Here is a 24601-nt window from a genome sequence, read left to right as displayed (position 1 = left end):
GTACATAATAGTAATAGTACATAATCGTACAGTAGCATAATTCAGTACATAATAGTACAGTAATAGTACATTATAGTACAGTAATAGTAATAGTACAGTAATAGTACAGTAATAGTACATAATAGTACAGTAGCATAATACAGTACATAATAGTACATAATAGTACAGTAATAATTATAGTACTTAATAGTACAGTAGCATAATACAGTACATAATAGTAATTGTACATAATAGTACAGTAATAGTTATAGTACATAATAGTACAGTAGCATAATACAGTACATAATAGTAATTGTACATAATATTACAGTAGCATAATACAGTACATAATAGTATAGTAATAGTACATAATAGTAATAGTACATAATAGCACAGTAATAGTAATAGTACATAATAGTACAGTAATAGTAATTGTACATAATAGTACAGTAGCATAATACAGTACATAATAATTGTACATAATAGTACAGTAGCATAATACAGTACATAATAGTATAGTAATAGTACATAATAGTAATAGTACATAATAGCACAGTAACAGTAATTGTACATAATAGTACAGTAGCATAATACAGTACATAATAGTACAGAAGCATAATACAGTACATAATAGTACATAATAGTAATAGTACATAATAGTACAGTAATAGTAATTGTACATAATAGTACAGTAGCATAATACAGTACATAATAGTAATTGTAGATAATAGTACAGTAGCATAATACAGTACATAATAGTACATAATAGTAATTGTACATAATAGTACATAATAGTACAGTAGCATACTATAGTACATAATAGTAATAGTACATAATAGCACAGTAATAGTAATTGTACTTAATAGTACAGTAGCATAATACAGTACATAATAGTACATAATAGTACAGAAGTATAATACAGTACATAATAGTACAGTAATAGTAATTGTACATAATAGTACAGTAGCATAATACAGTACATAATAGTACAGTAATAGTATATAATAGTACAGTAGCATAATACAGTACATAATAGTACAGTAATAGTACATAATAGTACAGTAGCATAATACAGTACATAATAGTAATAGTACATAATAGTACAGTAGCATAATAGTACAGTAATAGTACATAATAGTACAGTAGCATAATACAGTACATAATAGTAATAGTACATAATCGTACAGTAGCATAATTCAGTACATAATAGTACAGTAATAGTACATTATAGTACAGTAATAGTAATAGTACAGTAATAGTACAGTAATAGTACATAATAGTACAGTAGCATAATACAGTACATAATAGTACATAATAGTACAGTAATAATTATAGTACTTAATAGTACAGTAGCATAATACAGTACATAATAGTAATTGTACATAATAGTACAGTAATAGTTATAGTACATAATAGTACAGTAGCATAATACAGTACATAATAGTAATTGTACATAATATTACAGTAGCATAATACAGTACATAATAGTATAGTAATAGTACATAATAGTAATAGTACATAATAGCACAGTAATAGTAATAGTACATAATGGTACAGTAATAGTAATTGTACATAATAGTACAGTAGCATAATACAGTACATAATAATTGTACATAATAGTACAGTAGCATAATACAGTACATAATAGTATAGTAATAGTACATAATAGTAATAGTACATAATAGCACAGTAACAGTAATTGTACATAATAGTACAGTAGCATAATACAGTACATAATAGTACATAATAGGAATAGTACATAATAGTACAGTAATAGTAATTGTACATAATAGTACAGTAGCATAATACAGTACATAATAGTAATTGTAGATAATAGTACAGTAGCATAATACAGTACATAATAGTACATAATAGTAATTGTACATAATAGTACATAATAGTACAGTAGCATACTATAGTACATAATAGTAATAGTACATAATAGCACAGTAATAGTAATTGTACTTAATAGTACAGTAGCATAATACAGTACATAATAGTACATAATAGTACAGAAGTATAATACAGTACATAATAGTACAGTAATAGTAATTGTACATAATAGTACAGTAGCATAATACAGTACATAATAGTACAGTAATAGTATATAATAGTACAGTAGCATAATACAGTACATAATAGTACAGTAATAGTACATAATAGTACAGTAGCATAATACAGTACATAATAGTAATAGTACATAATAGTACAGTAGCATAATAGTACAGTAATAGTACATAATAGTACAGTAGCATAATACAGTACATAATAGTAATAGTACATAATAGTACAGTAGCATAATACAGTACATAATAGTACAGTAATAGTACATTTTAGTACAGTAATAGTAATAGTACAGTAATAGTAATAGTACAGTAATAGTAATAGTACATAATAGTACAGTAATAGTATTAGTACATAATAGTACAGTAGCATAATAGTACAGTAATAGTAATAGTACATAATAGTACAGTAGCATAATACAGTACATAATAGTAATAGTACATAATAGTACAGTAGCATAATACAGTACATAATAGTATAGTAATAGTACATAATAGTAATAGTACATAATCGTACAGTAGCATAATACAGTACATAATAGTATAGTAATAGTACATAATAGTAATAGTACATATAATAGTACAGTAGCATAATACAGTACATAATAGTAATAGTACATAATCGTACAGTAGCATAATACAGTACATAACAGTAATAGTACATAATAGTACAGTAGCATAATACAGTACATAATAGTATAGTAATAGTACATAATAGTAATAGTACATAATCGTACAGTAGCATAATACAGTACATAATAGTATAGTAATAGTACATAATAGTAATAGTACATAATAGTACAGTAGCATAATACAGTACATAATAGTAATAGTACATAATCGTACAGTAGCATAATACAGTACATAATAGTACAGTAATAGTACATTATAGTACAGTAATAGTACATAAAAGTACAGTAATAGTAATAGTACAGTAATAGTATTAGTACATAATAGTACAGTAGCATAATAGTATAGTAATAGTACATAATAGTACAGTAGCATAATACAGTACATAATAGTATAGTAATAGTACATAATAGTAATAGTACATAATCGTACAGTAGCATAATTCAGTACATAATAGTACAGTAATAGTACATTATAGTACAGTAATAGTAATAGTACATAATAGTACAGTAAAAGTACATAATAGTACAGTAGCATAATACAGTACATAATAGTAATTGTACATAATAGTACAGTAATAGTTATAGTACATAATAGTACAGTAGCATAATACAGTACATAATAGTAATTGTACATAATATTACAGTAGCATAATACAGTACATAATAGTATAGTAATAGTACATAATAGTAATAGTACATAATAGCACAGTAATAGTAATAGTACATAATAGTACAGTAATAGTAATTGTACATAATAGTACAGTAGCATAATACAGTACATAATAATTGTACATAATAGTACAGTAGCATAATACAGTACATAATAGTATAGTAATAGTACATAATAGTAATAGTACATAATAGCACAGTAACAGTAATTGTACATAATAGTACAGTAGCATAATACAGTACATAATAGTACAGAAGCATAATACAGTACATAATAGTACATAATAGTAATAGTACATAATAGTACAGTAATAGTAATTGTACATAATAGTACAGTAGCATAATACAGTACATAATAGTAATTGTAGATAATAGTACAGTAGCATAATACAGTACATAATAGTACATAATAGTAATTGTACATAATAGTACATAATAGTACAGTAGCATACTACAGTACATAATAGTACATAATAGTAATAGTACATAATAGCACAGTAATAGTAATTGTACTTAATAGTACAGTAGCATAATACAGTACATAATAGTACATAATAGTACAGAAGTATAATACAGTACATAATAGTACAGTAATAGTAATTGTACATAATAGTACAGTAGCATAATACAGTACATAATAGTAATAGTACATAATAGTACAGTAGCATAATAGTACAGTAATAGTACATAATAGTACAGTAGCATAATACAGTACATAATAGTAATAGTACATAATAGTACAGTAGCATAATACAGTACATAATAGTACAGTAATAGTACATTTTAGTACAGTAATAGTAATAGTACAGTAATAGTACATAATAGTACAGTAATAGTATTAGTACATAATAGTACAGTAGCATAATAGTACAGTAATAGTACATAATAGTACAGTAGCATAATACAGTACATAATAGTACATAATAGTACAGTAGCATAATACAGTACATAATAGTATAGTAATAGTACATAATAGTAATAGTACATAATCGTACAGTAGCATAATACAGTACATAATAGTATAGTAATAGTACATAATAGTAATAGTACATATAATAGTACAGTAGCATAATACAGTACATAATAGTAATAGTACATAATCGTACAGTAGCATAATACAGTACATAACAGTAATAGTACATAATAGTACAGTAGCATAATACAGTACATAATAGTATAGTAATAGTACATAATAGTAATAGTACATAATCGTACAGTAGCATAATACAGTACATAATAGTATAGTAATAGTACATAATAGTAATAGTACATAATAGTACAGTAGCATAATACAGTACATAATAGTAATAGTACATAATCGTACAGTAGCATAATACAGTACATAATAGTACAGTAATAGTACATTATAGTACAGTAATAGTGCATAATAGTACAGTAATAGTAATAGTACAGTAATAGTATTAGTACATAATAGTACAGTAGCATAATAGTACAGTAATAGTACATAATAGTACAGTAGCATAATACAGTACATAATAGTATAGTAATAGTACATAATAGTACAGTAGCATAATACAGTACATAATAGTAATAGTACATAATCGTACAGTAGCATAATTCAGTACATAATAGTACAGTAATAGTACATTATAGTACAGTAATAGTAATAGTACATAATAGTACAGTAATAGTACATAATAGTACAGTAGCATAATACAGTACATAATAGTAATTGTACATAATAGTACAGTAATAGTTATAGTACATAATAGTACAGTAGCATAATACAGTACATAATAGTAATTGTACATAATATTACAGTAGCATAATACAGTACATAATAGTATAGTAATAGTACATAATAGTAATAGTACATAATAGTACATAATAGTAATAGTACATAATAGTACAGTAATAGTAATTGTACATAATAGTACAGTAGCATAATACAGTACATAATAATTGTACATAATAGTACAGTAGCATAATACAGTACATAATAGTATAGTAATAGTACATAATAGTAATAGTACATAATAGCACAGTAACAGTAATTGTACATAATAGTACAGTAGCATAATACAGTACATAATAGTACAGAAGCATAATACAGTACATAATAGTACATAATAGTAATAGTACATAATAGTACAGTAATAGTAATTGTACATAATAGTACAGTAGCATAATACAGTACATAATAGTAATTGTAGATAATAGTACAGTAGCATAATACAGTACATAATAGTACATAATAGTAATTGTACATAATAGTACATAATAGTACAGTAGCATACTACAGTACATAATAGTACATAATAGTAATAGTACATAATAGCACAGTAATAGTAATTGTACTTAATAGTACAGTAGCATAATACAGTACATAATAGTACATAATAGTACAGAAGTATAATACAGTACATAATAGTACAGTAATAGTAATTGTACATAATAGTACAGTAGCATAATACAGTACATAATAGTAATAGTACATAATAGTACAGTAGCATAATAGTACAGTAATAGTACATAATAGTACAGTAGCATAATACAGTACATAATAGTAATAGTACATAATAGTACAGTAGCATAATACAGTACATAATAGTACAGTAATAGTACATTTTAGTACAGTAATAGTAATAGTACAGTAATAGTACATAATAATACAGTAATAGTATTAGTACATAATAGTACAGTAGCATAATAGTACAGTAATAGTAATAGTACATAATAGTACAGTAGCATAATACAGTACATAATAGTAATAGTACATAATAGTACAGTAGCATAATACAGTACATAATAGTATAGTAATAGTACATAATAGTAATAGTACATAATCGTACAGTAGCATAATACAGTACATAATAGTATAGTAATAGTACATAATAGTAATAGTACATATAATAGTACAGTAGCATAATACAGTACATAATAGTAATAGTACATAATCGTACAGTAGCATAATACAGTACATAACAGTAATAGTACATAATAGTACAGTAGCATAATACAGTACATAATAGTATAGTAATAGTACATAATAGTAATAGTACATAATCGTACAGTAGCATAATACAGTACATAATAGTATAGTAATAGTACATAATAGTAATAGTACATAATAGTACAGTAGCATAATACAGTACATAATAGTAATAGTACATAATCGTACAGTAGCATAATACAGTACATAATAGTACAGTAATAGTACATTATAGTACAGTAATAGTGCATAATAGTACAGTAATAGTAATAGTACAGTAATAGTATTAGTACATAATAGTACAGTAGCATAATAGTACAGTAATAGTAATAGTACATAATAGTACAGTAGCATAATACAGTACATAATAGTATAGTAATAGTACATAATAGTACAGTAGCATAATACAGTACATAATAGTAATAGTACATAATCGTACAGTAGCATAATTCAGTACATAATAGTACAGTAATAGTACATTATAGTACAGTAATAGTAATAGTACATAATAGTACAGTAATAGTACATAATAGTACAGTAGCATAATACAGTACATAATAGTAATTGTACATAATAGTACAGTAATAGTTATAGTACATAATAGTACAGTAGCATAATACAGTACATAATAGTAATTGTACATAATATTACAGTAGCATAATACAGTACATAATAGTATAGTAATAGTACATAATAGTAATAGTACATAATAGTACATAATAGTAATAGTACATAATAGTACAGTAATAGTAATTGTACATAATAGTACAGTAGCATAATACAGTACATAATAGTAATAGTACATAATAGTACAGTAGCATAATAGTACAGTAATAGTACATAATAGTACAGTAGCATAATACAGTACATAATAGTAATAGTACATAATAGTACAGTAGCATAATACAGTACATAATAGTACAGTAATAGTACATTTTAGTACAGTAATAGTAATAGTACAGTAATAGTACATAATAGTACAGTAATAGTATTAGTACATAATAGTACAGTAGCATAATAGTACAGTAATAGTAATAGTACATAATAGTACAGTAGCATAATACAGTACATAATAGTAATAGTACATAATAGTACAGTAGCATAATACAGTACATAATAGTATAGTAATAGTACATAATAGTAATAGTACATAATCGTACAGTAGCATAATACAGTACATAATAGTATAGTAATAGTACATAATAGTAATAGTACATATAATAGTACAGTAGCATAATACAGTACATAATAGTAATAGTACATAATCGTACAGTAGCATAATACAGTACATAACAGTAATAGTACATAATAGTACAGTAGCATAATACAGTACATAATAGTATAGTAATAGTACATAATAGTAATAGTACATAATCGTACAGTAGCATAATACAGTACATAATAGTATAGTAATAGTACATAATAGTAATAGTACATAATAGTACAGTAGCATAATACAGTACATAATAGTAATAGTACATAATCGTACAGTAGCATAATACAGTACATAATAGTACAGTAATAGTACATTATAGTACAGTAATAGTGCATAATAGTACAGTAATAGTAATAGTACAGTAATAGTATTAGTACATAATAGTACAGTAGCATAATAGTACAGTAATAGTAATAGTACATAATAGTACAGTAGCATAATACAGTACATAATAGTATAGTAATAGTACATAATAGTACAGTAGCATAATACAGTACATAATAGTAATAGTACATAATCGTACAGTAGCATAATTCAGTACATAATAGTACAGTAATAGTAATTGTACATAATAGTACAGTAGCATAATACAGTACATAATAGTAATTGTACATAATCGTACAGTAGCATAATACAGTACATAATAGTATAGTAATAGTACATAATAGTAATAGTACATAATAGTACAGTAGCATAATACAGTACATAATAGTAATAGTACATAATCGTACAGTAGCATAATACAGTACATAATAGTACAGTAATAGTACATTATAGTACAGTAATAGTGCATAATAGTACAGTAATAGTACAGTAATAGTATTAGTACATAATAGTACAGTAGCATAATAGTACAGTAATAGTAATAGTACATAATAGTACAGTAGCATAATACAGTACATAATAGTATAGTAATAGTACATAATAGTAATAGTACATAATAGTACAGTAGCATAATACAGTACATAATAGTAATAGTACATAATAGTACAGTAATAGTTATAGTACATAATAGTACAGTAGCATAATACAGTACATAATAGTAATTGTACATAATATTACAGTAGCATAATACAGTACATAATAGTATAGTAATAGTACATAATAGTAATAGTACATAATAGTACATAATAGTAATAGTACATAATAGTACAGTAATAGTAATTGTACATAATAGTACAGTAGCATAATACAGTACATAATAGTAATTGTACATAATAGTACAGTAGCATAATACAGTACATAATAGTACATAATAGTACAGAAGCATAATACAGTACATAATAGTACATAATAGTACAGTAGTATAATACAGTACATAATAGTACAGTAATAGTAATTGTACATAATAGTACAGTAGCATAATACAGTACATAATAGTACAGTAATAGTATATAATAGTACAGTAGCATAATACAGTACATAATAGTACAGTAATAGTACATAATAGTACAGTAGCATAATACAGTACATAATAGTAATAGTACATAATAGTACAGTAGCATAATACAGTACATAATAGTACAGTAATAGTACATAATAGTAAATAATAGTACAGTAGCATAATACAGTGGCAGCAGAGTGGATGAGATTTGAAGAAATCCCACCCATGCGCTGCGTAAAAGCTGAGCGGAAAAAATGCTCAGAAAGTGAACCGCGGTTCGTTTTTTTTAATCCACAGCATGTCAACTGTATTTGCGTAATTGCTGCTTATTTGTTGCGGGTTATCCCCATTGATTTTTTTTGCAGCGGAAAAGCAGCCTCACCCAAAAACACAACACAAACTCTTATACTTACCCATAATTCTGTGCTTCTTCGTCCAGGCCAGCCTCCTGGGATAATGTTTCATGTGCAGTTTTCTGCAGCGAACATTCCAGCCGGAAAACCTCACCACAATTTGGTGCGGTTTTTTTACCGTAATTCCCTGCGGCGCCCAAGGCGGATACACTCTGTGCTTTTATGCAGCATATCCGTCCTTTGTGAACATACCGATAAAGAGCCTTGAAGCATGACACAGACTGCTCACACTGCCAATCAGAACCCTACTCTCTGCTGACATGGGGCAACAATTTCAAAACAGTGCTCTTTATAGATGGGCAACTTTGGTTTGGCTAATAACCCGTCTCATGTTTTTGAGCTCTTTTAGAGGTTGGACATTAAAGGTGGCACTAGAGAGTTTTCTTGTTTTTGGAGGAGTTATTTTGCATATCATTCTATTATTTATTTTAAACCATTGTTCCTAACTTGTTGTCTAATAATACTGCAAGATACTTTACCACCAATTTTCCTTACAGCATATCATTGTACAGATGCCTAAATGTGTTCTTTAACCAGACCCCATGACAAATTGTTTAGAGCTGCCATTTTCTTCTCCCCCACTCTGGAAGGCGTAAGGCATCAACAAACCATTTTGGGGTTTAGTGGTGGACTAGAAATACTGAAAGCTAGATCTGTCCCAAAGAAATCTCTGTTTAACGCCCCTAAGGGTGCTCTCACCCGTGGTGTACTTTCTTTGTTTTTCCACATCTTATGTCTATGCTGCAGAAAACGTTACAACATAATCTATGGGAAAAACATTCTGCATTGCAAGACCAAGAGAAATCTGTTGCCGAATATTTTTCCCATAGGCGTACAACATGTGTGACTGCAACGTTAGTGTTATCTTCTTCTCCTCGACACGGATCGTGAAAAGCCTGCAATTGTATTTTTTTATGTTTTTTTATGCTTTCCCTGTAAAGTATCATCATTTTTAAACACTTTTAGTTTCACTGGCAACAGTATAACTTTTATTTTTGCTGAATATCGTCCTCAAAGGAATGAAAACTTGAGAATACTGCAAAGTTGACAACCTCGATGCAGTTTTAAAAAGAGACTTGTGAATGTTTTTTGTGATACCTGGAGTCTTGTAAGTTTTGCACACATAGTGGATGTTTTGTATGTGGAAACTGAAGATTTAGCATACGTCTTTACTCTTTCGTAGCAGATGCTTTTGTTTTCCACTGTTGGCCATCTCAATCTTTGCATTAATTGTGGCAGCACCATCATGAGGATATAAGAGATATCCAAGTTTCTGAAGCCTGCTATACGTGATATTTTACATTAATGCAGTTTTATAATGCTGACCCGTTTGCTTATCTGTTCGCGATTTACAAGATACTTATAAAACCCAACCTTAAGCCCTTCCAATATCAATTATTGATGAAACCTTTTGTTGCACGTTGCTGCATAAAATGAACACAAGATACTTTTTACATGTATTGTGTCTCACGCCAGATTAGTCACATCATCCTACAATCTGATACTTATGTACCTGTAACTGTGCATTGAAGATAATTTATCCTAAAACAGTGACAACTGTTTTGTCTAGCCTGGAATATGTTCAGAGCAGGCCTCCTTCTTCATATAGAAGTTTTCTGGCATCATGGATGGGTATCAGTGTTTATGAGACACACATGAAAAAATAAAATTATATCTAATTGTTATATGATCACTGATTATTTCTAATTTTATACTTTGAAACCAATTCTGTAATTTTGTTTTTTCAGAATTCTAAATGAAGTCAGAATTCTGAGGAAGTCTTAACTCAGAATTCTGACTTGTTTAAAAGGTTTGTCCAGTTTAGAAAATTCATTTTCATATACCATATTAGAGAATTCTGAGGTAGTAAAGAAGGGTCCTCTGTTCAGGATCCTCCTCTGGTAGCCAGAATGGAGAGCAGTTACAAAAAGCGTCTCTCACTCTGGAGAAACTGTTATGTCCTGCATTAGACTATGTTCACACGGCGTATGATTGAGGAAGAAAAATACGAGGCTGATTTCAAGAGAAAACGGCCTCTGAATCCTGGCGTATTTTAACCCCTTCCCGCCGCAGCCCTTTTTCAGATTTTCATTTTTGTTTTTTCCTCCCCACCTTCCAAAAGCCATAACGTCTTTATTTTTCTGTCGATATAATACTATGAGGGCTTGATTTTTGCGGGACGAGTTGCAGTTTTTCGTAGCATTTATTGTGCCATATAATGTACTAGGAAATGTGAAAAAATTATTTATGGGGTAGAAAATGAAAAAAACAGCGATTCCTCCATGTTTTTTGCGCGACGTTTTTACAGAATTCACTGTGCAATTAAAACAACATGTTAACTTTATTCTCTGGGTCAATACGATTACGGTGATACCAAATATATATAGTTTTTTCTATATTTTACTACTTTTACATGTAAAAACATAAGTGTAAAAAAGAAAATTTATTTTGTGTCGCCAAATTCCGAGAGCCATAACTTTTTTATTTTTCCGTCGATTAAGTGGTATGAGGACTTCTTTTTTGCGGGATAAGCTGTAGTTCTTAATAATACCATTTTGGTGTACATGCGATGGTTTGATCACTTTTTATTTCATTTTTTGTGGGAGATTAGGTGACCAAAAAATAGAGATTCTGGCGTTTACAATATTTTATTTTTTTACGTGCGGGTTAAATAATGATATATTGTAATAGTTCAGACTTTTATGGACGCGGCGATACCAATTATGTTTTGAAAAAATAAAATTAGCAAATTTCCCTTCCACTTTGCTTTAATTCCTGTGACACGCATAAAAGGGTTAAGAAACGTTTTAAATGCTGTTTTGAATACTTTGAGGTGTGCAGTTTTTAAAATGGGGTGATTTGTGGGGGTTTCTAATATATAAGGCCCTCAAAGCCACTTCAGAACTGAACTGGTCCTTGACAAAATAGCCTTTTGAAATTTTCTTGAAAATATGAGAAATTGCTGCTAAAGTTCTAAGCCTTGTAACGTCCTAGAAAAATAAAAGGATGTTCAAAAAATGATGCCAATCTAAAGTAGACATATGGGAAATGTTAACTAGTGACTATTTTGTGTGGTATTACTATCTGTCTTACAAGCAGATACATTTAAATTTAGAAAAATGCTAATTTTTGCACATTTTCTCTAAATTTTGGTGTTTTTCACAAATAAATATTGAATTTATCGACCACATTTTTTCACTAACAAAGTACAATATGTCACGAGAAAAAAATCTCACAATCGCTCGGATAGGTAACAGAATTCTGGAGTTATTACCACATAAAGTGACACATGTCAGATTTAAAAAATGAGGCTGTGTCATAAGGTCCAAAAGTGGCTGGGTCCTTAAGGGGTTAATAGTAGGAAAACTGGCATCCCTTCTCCTTCGCCAGCCCTTGGAAATTAGGTACAAAGGGGCTGACTGCCATTCACACAATGGGCTTAGATACAACTGCTCATAAGACTATATCATACATTATAGACTTAGATACATCGGCTTAGCAGATAGTATCACACATGATAGGCTTAGATACATTGTTTAGCAGACAGTACCACATGTGACAGACTTAGATACAGGGCCCCAGCCATCAGTATCACACATGATAGGCTTAGATACAGGGCACCATCAGTTGTTATCACACATGATAGGCTTAAATACAGGGTGCCAGCAGTCAGCATCATTGTACTTAGGGGCAGATTTAGAATTTCTGAGGCCCCAAGCATAGTTACATTTTGGTGGTCCTAATCAAAGACACCTGTGCCCCCTGTAGATATTGTCACACCTCCCTGTTTAGTGCCACACACAGTTCCCTTTATAGATAGTGCCACACACTGTGCCCCCTGTAGACATTGCCACACACTGTGCCCCCTGTATATAGAGCCACACACTGCCCCCTGTAGATAGCGACACACACTGTGCCCCCTGTAGATAGTGACACACACCGTGCCCCCTATAGATAGTACCACACACCATGCCCTTGTAGATAGTGCCACACGCCGTGCCCCCTGTATATAGTGCCACACACCATGCCCCCTGTAAATAGTGCCACACACCGTGCCCCCTGTAGATAGCGCCATATTGTGCCACACACACCACTGTAGATAGTGCAACACTGCACCCTGTCGATAATGCTCCATTAAGAAATAGTGCCCCCAAACCAATAAAACAAACTAGGACTCACCTAACCACATTCCCACGACGAACAGAGCTGCACAGCAGGCCTCCTCAGCCACTGTAGGCCTGCAGCCTATGAGATGTCGAGACGGGACCCTTGCATAGGCCTGCGCGATGCAGTGGCATCATTGCATTGACCTGCGCAGAGATCCTGCTGTACCCACCAACTATTGTCAATGATGCGATCCTGTGTTATCTGTCTATTTAAGCCGGTTGTGGCCAGTGTAAAACTGATTTTATTTTTCAATATAGTATATAGCTACATGGAATATAAAAAAATTCCCCACCGATATTTTTTAACCCCTTAATGACAAGGCCTGAAAAGGCCTTAATGACCAGCTACATTTTTTAGTTTTTGCCTCTCTGCCTTTCAGCAGCCATAACTTTTTATTTTTTCATTGACGTAGCAATATGGGCCTTGATGTATTTGGGAGGAATTGTATTTTTTTTTCTGAGTAGCTTGGGGGTATGTAAGTTATTTTTTCAATGTGAATATAAAAAAAAGCATTTTTCAGCAATGTATTTTTGCTTTTTATACTGTTCAAATTACATGCTAAATGACCGTTAAATTATTTCTTCATGTTCTTACGGTCGTGTAGATAACTAATATGTGTTTTTTCTTTATGTATTGTATGCACAATAAAATACATTTTATACAAAATAATGATATTGGTAAAAAAAAAAAAATATTTCCGTAAAGGGATGCCTTTTTAACAACTTTATTTTATACTTATAATGAATTAGCATATGCTAATATATTATGTTACGTATGCTAATAAACAGTATTATACTGTGTCACTATGACACAGGCTGCTGTTAGGGAAACACATAGTGTGTCCTAACAGCAGGGTTACAGAACAGACAGCCCAGGGGTTCATTCTAGGTCGGTTCCCACAGTCTCCAATCGTGTCAGCATGTTTCCTGTAATGCAAACGAAGAGGGAAATCCCATTTGATCATGTCGTGGTCATGGACCCTGGCGATCAAAGGGTTAAACAACTGATATCTGAGTTAGGCCAGATTCACTTACACGAAGTAGTGTAAACTCGGACGTGAAAAAATGTAGTTTTTCACGTCCGAGTTGCATTTTGCGGGTCCCGTTTTCACGGATCCCTCATAGACTGGAGTCGAAAACGGAAGAAAATAGGACATGTTCTATTCTTCGATGGACCCTTCACAAGGTTCGTTGAAATAACGGCCGTGTGAACGGCCCAATTGAATTGAAATACATGCGTCCGTGTGACAGCCGTTGTTTTAACGTTCGTCACACGGACGTATACAACGGTCGTCTGAATTCGCCCTTAGTAACAGCTCCTTCTTAGAGACTGATCGCTCACTGGAGCGCTCATAAGCCCTTTTTGCAGCAACATCAAAAGACATCACTGTGGTCTCCGGACCTGCACCGCCCACGGTCGGAAAAGGGTTAAACAATATTTTGAACATAAAAACTTGATTTAACCAGTATGCCATTTTTTGATGATAGACTCCCTCTAACTCCTTATGGAGTTATGCCTTATCTAAAGGTTGAGATGTAAGTAACGTCAAATTCTTATCAGTTTAGTTCTTGAAGTTTTTTTTCCAACATAGGTTAATACTTCTAATATGTTATTCAGGCATAATTTATTAATGTACTAAAGTATAGAAAAGTTCCATTGACTTAAGCCACTAGGAGAGATCTCTTTAACCCTGTGCATGGTTTTATATGCACTTAAAGAATACATTGAAAGAATCACTCTCTGTGTGATAAGGAATTACAACCTGAATTCCTTACTCTTAAAATTCAAGAGGAGATACAGTGCCATCTATTAGGAACATCAGCAGTGATCAGCATATATTGTAACTCAACGTTGATCGAATATGAAAACTTTTAATTGCATTTTCCTATCCTTTTCCTATAATTGTTACAATTATTATAATTTGCATTCTGGCATAAGTGTCAAGCTTTTAATAGCTTTAATATCTAGAAAAAAGTTCACTTATTTGATTTGAATGACTATTAAGAATATTTTTGCTTACTTCATAATTGTTATAATTGCTTTACTACAGGTAACACTAATAGTATATTTGCCTTGGATTATATCAGTGGTGCTTTAACTCTGAATGGGCAGTTAGACCGAGAAAATCCCCTTTATACATCTGGATTCATTCTAACAGTTAAGGTAATACAATGGTTTTCTTACTGTTCTAACTACTTAGAATTTTGAGCTGTCCTTAATTTTATTTATTTATTTTACTTCCATGTTTTCTTTATTTAAAAGGCAAAATTTGATACACTATATAAAAATTTCTAATAAAGGTGAATGTTACAGTACAGACGTTTGAATAAATACAAATCATAAAATTTAGGGCATTAATCTGAAGTTTGTTATTGTTATTAGCTATTTTATAATGTTGTTAATTTTTATTTGTTTTACTAAAGTTCTATCATAGCTTATTATTTAATAAGCCTTAAAGAGGCTCGGTCACCAGATTATAATTGCCCTATCTCCTGCATAATATGATCGGCGCTGTAATGTAGATAACAACAGTGGTTTTTATTTTGAAAAACTATAATTTTTGAGCAAGTTATGAGCAATTTTAGATTTATGTTAATTAGTGTCTTAATAGACAACTGGGCGTTTTTTTACCTTTTTACCAAGTGGGCGTTGTAAAGAGAAGTGTATGACGCTGACCAATCAGTGATCAATTTGCATCATACACTTCTCTCCATTCATGTTCATTTGTGCTCAGCACAGCCTGATCTTACGAGATCATGCTGTGCTGTCACATAAACCCACATTAACTTTACTGAAGTGTCTCGAGAGTGAATAGACATCACCTCCAGCCAGGATGCGATGTCTATTCGCACTCCCAACACTCTGGTAAAGTTTGTGTGGGACTTACTCACACAGCACAGCGTGATCTCGCGAGATCATGCCGTGCTGTCTTTCACAGCGTGATCTCGCGAGATTAAAAAGACTCTGTCACCACATTATAAGTACCCTGTCTCCTATATAAGGAGATCGGCGCTGTAATTTAGGTGACAGTAATGCTTTTTATTTAAAAAAACGATCTTTTTTCACAACGTTAGGAGCGATTTTGGTTTATGCTAATGAGCTTTCTTAATGCCCAAGTGGGCGTACTTTTACTTTCGACCAAGTGGGCGTTGTACAGAGGAGTGCATGACGCTGACCAATCGGCATCATGCACTCCTCTCCATTCATTTACACTGCACTAGCGATATAGATATACCACTATGTGCAGCCTCATACACAAACCCTAACATTACTACAGTGTCCTGATAATGAATACACATGAAATCCAGCCTGGACGTCATGTGTACTCAGAATCCTGACACTTCTGACTCTTTTTTGTGAGATTCCAGCAACGGATACGAAATCTCGCGAGATCACGGAGCTAAACGAGATTTGGTTTCACTTGCCGGAATCTCACAAAAAAAGAGTCAGAAGTGTCAGGATTCTGAGTACACATGACGTCCAGGCTGGATTTCATGTGTATTCATTATCAGGACACTGTAGTAATGTTAGGATTTGTGTATGAGGTTGCACATAGTGATATATCTATATCGCTAGTGCAGTGTAAATGAATGGAGAGGAGTACATGATGCCGATTGGTCAGCGTCATGCACTCCTCTGTACAACGCCCACTTGGTCGAAAGTAAAAGTACGCCCACTTGGGCATTAAGAAAGCTCATTAGCATAAACCAAAATCGCTCCTAACGTTGTGAAAAAATATAGTTTTTTTTAAATAAAAAGCATTACTGTCACCTACATTACAGCGCCCATCTCCTTATATAGGAGACAGGGCACTTATAATGTGGTGACAGAGTCTCTTTAAGTCCCACACAAACTTTACCGAAGTGTCGGGAGTGTGAATAGACATCGGGTCCTGGCTGATTGGTCACTGATTGGTCAGTGTCATACACTTGTCTTTACAACGCCCACTAGGTAAAAAAGGTAAAAAATGCCCAGTTGTCTATTAAGAAAGTAATTAGCATAAATCTAAAATTGCTCATAACTTGCTCAAACATTATAGTTTTTCAAAATAAAAACCACTGTTACCTACATTACAGCGCCGCTCAATTTATGTAGGGGATAGGGAACGTATAATGTGGTGACAGATTCTCTTTAAAGACTAAACTTTTTCCTTTAAAGTTTAGAGGGGTATTAGTAATTCAGCAAGTATACTGTATCTTAGTGACTGTGAAATGAAAAGTTATGTGTTTTTTTTCTGTCAAGTACTTGTAATCATTGAGTGGGATCCTTTGTTTACTTCCAAGTAATGTCCTGGTCATATGATGATCACACATGATCACTACTCATTTAGGAGAGCTCTGATAACACTACTGCAACAAGCCATTCACTTGTGTAATCATCACTATTCCCTGGCTGTAATCAATGAAGGGTCTCATTCATTGACTGCAAGTTGAGATCTATAGACTGTTAAAAACTGATACACAAAGTATATTAGAAAATAGCAAAATAATTCATTATACAGTAAAAATGCTTTATTTTGTAAAACTAATTTTTTTCCTTTATATATTTAAGTGTAGCTAAACCTTCAACAAACTTCTGATGTCATAGTGTCATGTCAGAAGTTTTGATCTGTGGGGGTCCGAGCACTGGGAACCCCACCGATCACTAGAACAAAGCAGCAGAAGTGTTCGCGTGAGCGCTGAGCCGCTTAGTTTCTGATCTAAATTTTTTCGGAAAGCCAATGTAGCGGAGTACAGTCTCATAGACTTTCTAGTCCGTACACTGTTACATCGGTATTCCAAGAAAAGCCAATCAGAAACCAAGTGGCTCAGCGCTCACCCGAGTTCTTCTGCCGCCTCGTTCTAGCGATAGGTGGGGGTCTCAGTGCTTGGACCCCCACCAATCACAGCTTCTGACATGTCACTATGACATGTCATGCTGATATACAGAAAAAAATTGAGTCTCCAAGGCGCTGCTGCACGGGGAAGCAATAAGCAAGCGAAGTGTCAAGTAAAAGTGATTTATTAGAAACAGGGCTACGCGTTTCAATGCCGCACCGGCATCTTCATCAGGCCACAAAAGAAATAAAACATCTGCACAGTTTAAATACACACTGACCAATTAAAAAACCCGCCAATGTGACTGGGGTCAAAGTTCTCAGATGACGTCACGAAAGAAAAGAAATGTAACAGTTCACACGAGGCAATAGATAGTAAAACAGCAGTCAGGACCATGGACAGCAGTAGTGTCAAACATACGCAACTGTATAAAAGGAAAGCACATAGCCGACAGGATAATAATGGTACATAGGGTATAAAAATGCGAAATTGCAGAAGGGATAATCAATGATAAAATGCACATAATGTTGAAATAAGAATAATATATGCCACATATAAAAGAAAAACGAAAAAAGATCCAAATATACAGTAAATAAATAACTGTGCCGCAATATGATTACTTGGAATAGACAACATCCAAATGGATGTTTGATAACTAACATACAAATGGATGTTGGGAAGAGTGTACATAATTGAGAAGGACAGAATGATGTAAACCTAAATATGTAGAAAAAATAATACCATGGAAAAGAAGTGAGATGAACAGAAGAGACAGCGCATTTGTCGATAGAAAGACGGGCATAGAAAACTGTAATGGGCAAATGATATACATAGCGATACAATAAGATACCATTAAAAACTGATGTTATGATGAGATACTATACAATTATGAAATACAATTATACGATGGTGTACAATTACGGAATCCAATGATGTAGATGCAGTACAAAAATAAATCAACGGATAATAGACATGAAAAAACGGGGTAAAAGGGAAAGGTTGCATGAACACCAATATATAGATAGATCATCAGGGGGCTGGGTAAGGAAAAAATAAAGCCTAAATGTGAGGGAGTAATTGGAAAAATAGGGTATCATGAAAATGAAGAGCAGGAAGGGAAAACACTAATATACTTTATTTAATTGCGAAAAAATGCCGCTACATTGAAATGAACTAAAATTATGAGGCAAACGAATTTAAAGGAGTACATTATTTGGGTGAGACCTACAGAATTTTGGGAGATACCAATTTCTATGTTCCATTAACAGCGAACCCCTTACACGACCATTCATTAAAATATGCTAATCTGATCGAAACAGCCTTCCAGGAAGGCATCATTACAAAAAAAGAAAAGGGCTTTCTCCATATGCCATTTCCTAGCCTGCCATTTATGTACCATCTTCCCAAGATTCATAAATCCATCACTAATCCCCCTGGGCGCCCGATCATTTCTGGGATAGGGTCCCTGACTAGCAACCTTTCCCATTTCGTTGATCTGCATTTACAACCCTTAGTGGCCGGCCTATCTTCATATCTCAAGGATTCAACGCAAGTTATTAGAGAGCTTCTTGCCATTAATGTAACTAATCTCATGCATCCCATTAATTTTCTGACTGCAGATGTCACTGCTTTATACAGCAATATCCCTCACTCCAAAGGCCTTGAAGTCATTGAATCTGCTCTAAACACCAAAACTAACATGCCCTCGGCTCAGATTGATTTTATTACCAAATGCGTTCATTTTATTCTCCACCATAATATGTTTAGCTTCGATAAAAAAATTTACAACCAAATAAAGGGGTGTGCTATGGGTTCCAGGTTCGCACCATCCTATGCCAACCTCTATATGGGTAACTTTGAAGATGATTATATACACCAGGATCATCGCTTCAAAAATAATATTTTATGGTATAAACGCTATATTGACGATCTTCTCTTCATTTGGATGGGTAACGAGTCTGAAGCTATATCCTTTATTAAATTCCTTAATCAGAACACATATGGGCTTTCTTTCACACATACTTTTTCAGCCACGTCCATTGATTTTCTTGACTTAAATATTTCTTTTGATATTGCCTCCAATAAATTTAACACGAAAACCCATTTTAAAACGGTAGACGTCAATAGCTACCTCAATTTTAACAGTGCTCATTATCCGCCATGGATCAAGAATGTCCCGTTCGGTCAGTTTAGGAGGATTAGAAAAAATTGTACTACCGACATTGATTTTAATAGGGAATGTAATGTTCTAGAAAAAAGGTTTAAACAAAAGATTTTTCCTACCAACCTCATCAAAGGAGCTAGACGTAAAGCTGCCCTACTAACCCAAGCATCTTGTATTGAGGAAAAAGTTGTCAATAAGACTGCCCAAAATTTTAGTAATAATTTTATCACCACATTCAATAGTGGTAATAAGAAAATTAGGGAAATCCTAGAGAGGCATTGGCACATTTTAACTAGTGATCCCTATCTTAAGAATGAATTGCCCATCAAACCCGTAGTCACGTTCAGACGTTCTAAATCTCTTAAAAATATTTTGGCCCCAAGTAGACTAAGCAATCCACCGACTATTAGCTCCACTTTGCTCCCTAAATTATTAGGCTCTTTTAAATGTGGCCATCAACGCTGTATGTGCTGTACTGTGATCACTCATAGAGCCACTAAATATACGTCAACAGTGACTGATGAATCTTTTAAAATTAATAATTTCCTTAATTGTGGGAGTTCATATATTGTTTATATGCTTGAATGCCCCTGTCGTTTGCAATATATAGGCCGCACTACTCAGTGCCTGCGAACCAGAATAAATAGTCATAGGTTCAATGTCACCTCTGGTTTTATGAAACATAGTGTTTCACGTCATTTTGCCTCCACTCATAACAATCATTTTAATGAAATAACGGTCACACCCATCGAACTAATCTCATCAAACACTGCAAATAGATTTAATAAACTCAAGCAGCGCGAAAACTATTGGATCTTTAAACTCAGGACTCTACAACCATATGGTCTAAATGATCTAACTGAATCTTCCCTAGATTAATTATCATTTATTAACAGTACATTTTATCCATCCATTATCATTAATTTCTCTGCCCGTTCGTTTGGGTCCGTTTTTTCCTCACATTTGTGAGTGTTTTGCACTTCCTAGTTTCATGTACTCCTTTAAATTCGTTTGCCTCATAATTTTAGGTCATTTCTATGTAGCGGCATTTTTTCGCAATTAAATAAAGTATATTAGTGTTTTCCCTTCCTGCTCTTCATTTTCGTGATACCCTATTTTTCCAATTACTCCCTCACATTTAGGCTTTATTTTTTCCTTACCCAGCCCCCTGATGATCTATCTATATATTGGTGTTCATGCAACCTTTCCCTTTTACCCCGTTTTTTCATGTCTATTATCCGTTGATTTATTTTTGTACTGCATCTACATCATTGGATTCCGTAATTGTACACCATCGTATAATTGTATTTCATAATTGTATAGTATCTCATCATAACATCAGTTTTTAATGGTATCTTATTGTATCGCTATGTATATCATTTGCCCATTACAGTTTTCTATGCCCGTCTTTCTATCGACAAATGCGCTGTCTCTTCTGTTCATCTCACTTCTTTTCCATGGTATTATTTTTTCTACATATTTAGGTTTACATCATTCTGTCCTTCTCAATTATGTACACTCTTCCCAACATCCATTTGTATGTTAGTTATCAAACATCCATTTGGATGTTGTCTATTCCAAGTAATCATATTGCGGCACAGTTATTTATTTACTGTATATTTGGATCTTTTTTCGTTTTTCTTTTATATGTGGCATATATTATTCTTATTTCAACATTATGTGCATTTTATCATTGATTATCCCTTCTGCAATTTCGCATTTTTATACCCTATGTACCATTATTATCCTGTCGGCTATGTGCTTTCCTTTTATACAGTTGCGTATGTTTGACACTACTGCTGTCCATGGTCCTGACTGCTGTTTTACTATCTATTGCCTCGTGTGAACTGTTACATTTCTTTTCTTTCGTGACGTCATCTGAGAACTTTGACCCCAGTCACATTGGCGGGTTTTTTAATTGGTCAGTGTGTATTTAAACTGTGCAGATGTTTTATTTCTTTTGTGGCCTGATGAAGATGCCGGTGCGGCATTGAAACGCGTAGCCCTGTTTCTAATAAATCACTTTTACTTGACACTTCGCTTGCTTATTGCTTCCCCGTGCAGCAGCGCCTTGGAGACTCAATTTTTTTCTGTATATCAGCATTACTTTTGCGGTCTTCCGTGGATCACCGGCACCGAGTCCTGGCAGCAGCAGCAGCATTTCTCTCCATCGTTCGTTGTCCTTTGATTCTAGGTGAGCACCTAATTGGACTTCGGGATTTTGCATCCTCTTACCTTTGGTAATCTACACTATGTGGCGCCGTGTTTTGTGTCTCTTTTCTGACTATGACATGTCAGAAGTTTGTTGAAAGTTTAGTTACCCTTTCATAACTAAGTACTAAGTTATAATTTTTCCCCTCTTTCTTTAGTAATTTGTATACAGACTCCAACCAATAAAATGAGTTTTTGCTAAAATGTCATTACACTGATTTTGCTTAGGTTTCCAGATCGAAAAACATTATTTTACATATTAGAAAAATACTCTATACCACTATTGTGGGAAGTAGTACATTGTAAGAGTGCACTGAAGCATGAAGTCACTTAATCACTGATCCACTTACATTGCAAGAACTATTCTGGCTCACTCCGATTTGCAAGCTTTTAATTAAAATCAATATGAGTCCGGCCCGTGAGTTAAAAGCATTCTGAGCTTTGCTTGGTATCGGAACTATGAAGCTGGCCACAAATCAGCCGCTGTTTCGCAGTCCTATTGATTGGGCCGATTCCAGGCTGTGCCAAAGGTGTAGAGATCATTTTTCAGTTCTAGAAGGGGCACCAGTCTTGTAGTTCTGGAAAGTGACACATAATTACAGCACTTGACCTCTGATAAGATTCGCTCAATACCATTATCATCATAGTGGTACTTGAGGTGCCTAGGTCTTTCATTTTCCTTCTTTAATTGGAATAAGGGAATATAAGGAACTGTATCTCCTTCGATGGAACAGAACATGCTGTATTGTGACAGGAGGCAACAAGAGCATCCTATTAAAGACCTTTCTCCTTATGAAGTTGTGGCGGTCATTGACAGGGTCTCGTCTACACAAAGACAAATTTGTCAGCTCAACGGAGAGAATACGTTTGCCCTTTTGCTCACTTCTCTGTCTGAAAAAGATAGCAATCTTCACATATTTTACCATAGAACAAATTGTCTGGCAAAAATAATACGTGTTCTATTCTGTCATTTTCCATCAATAGTGACTATTTTTTTGGTAATAATTGTACCTTCTATTTTCATTTCCACAAAAAATTCAGTGCATAAAATTCATAAATCTAAAATTGCCGGCTATGTTGGTTTTAAGACAAAAATTATAATACACAGTTATGCAGTTTCGGTACTTTTTTTTCTCTTTTTTTCTTTTTTTAAAAAGGGAACTGAATTGTTGGATGATCGAAGCCCTTCTGAAGCCACAGTGAAAACTGCATTCAACATTCTAGTAATTGACATCAATGATAATGCTCCGCAGTTTAATAGCTCCGAGTACACCGTCAGCATTCCAGAGCTGGCACAACTTGGTTTTGCACTGCCAATGTATATTCAAGTACAAGATAAAGATGAGGTGGGGGCAATACGTGCAAGTCCTTATCATTCACATACTTTTTTTTTATTGGTAGTATCATGTTAACTATTTGTTTAAGGCCTGATTTACACGAGCGTGTGCGTTTTGCGCACGCAAAAAAACGCAGCGTTTTGCGTGCGCAAAAGGCACTTGACAGCTCCATGTGTCATCAGTGTATGATGCGCGGCTCCGTGATTTTCGCGCAGCCGCCATCATAGAGATGAGGCTAGTCGAAGTCAGTCACTGTCCAGGGTGGTGAAAGAGTTAACTGATCGGCAGTAACTCTTTCAGCACCCTCGACAGTGAATTCCGATCACCATATCGAGTAACCTGTTTAAAAAAAAAAGAGGTTCGTACGAGAACTTCCCGGCCGTTGCCTTGGTGACGCGTCCTTGGTGACGCGCCTCTCTTGACATCTGGCCCCACCTCCCTGGATGACGCGGCAGTCCATGTGACCGCTGCAGCCTGTGCTTGGCTTGTGATTGGCTGCAGCTGTCACTTGGACTGAATTTTCATCCCGGGAGGTCAGACTGGAGGAAGAAGCTGGGAGTTATCGGTAAGTCAGAACTTTTTTTTTTTTACACGTT

At 33.2% G+C, this 24601-nt stretch overlaps 1 protein-coding gene across 3 annotated transcripts in view; it reads left to right on the top strand.

Annotated features, from left to right (window-relative positions):
• The window catches only part of CDH23 (cadherin related 23), an 818455-nt gene that overhangs the window by 365029 nt on the left and 428825 nt on the right, over positions 1-24601 (top strand). For all 3 annotated transcript variants that reach the window (XM_075841683.1, XM_075841681.1, XM_075841682.1), the window contains exons 10-11: positions 15527-15639; positions 23826-24014. In XM_075841683.1, the coding sequence (XP_075697798.1) occupies positions 15527-15639; positions 23826-24014 (302 nt within the window). The remainder of the gene's footprint in view (positions 1-15526; positions 15640-23825; positions 24015-24601) is intronic.

This window comes from Rhinoderma darwinii, chromosome 11, assembly GCF_050947455.1.
Source record: "Rhinoderma darwinii isolate aRhiDar2 chromosome 11, aRhiDar2.hap1, whole genome shotgun sequence".
NCBI lineage: Eukaryota > Metazoa > Chordata > Amphibia > Anura > Rhinodermatidae > Rhinoderma > Rhinoderma darwinii.
Note: the sequence above shows the minus strand (reverse complement) of the source record. Positions and strands in the feature narration are given on the sequence as shown.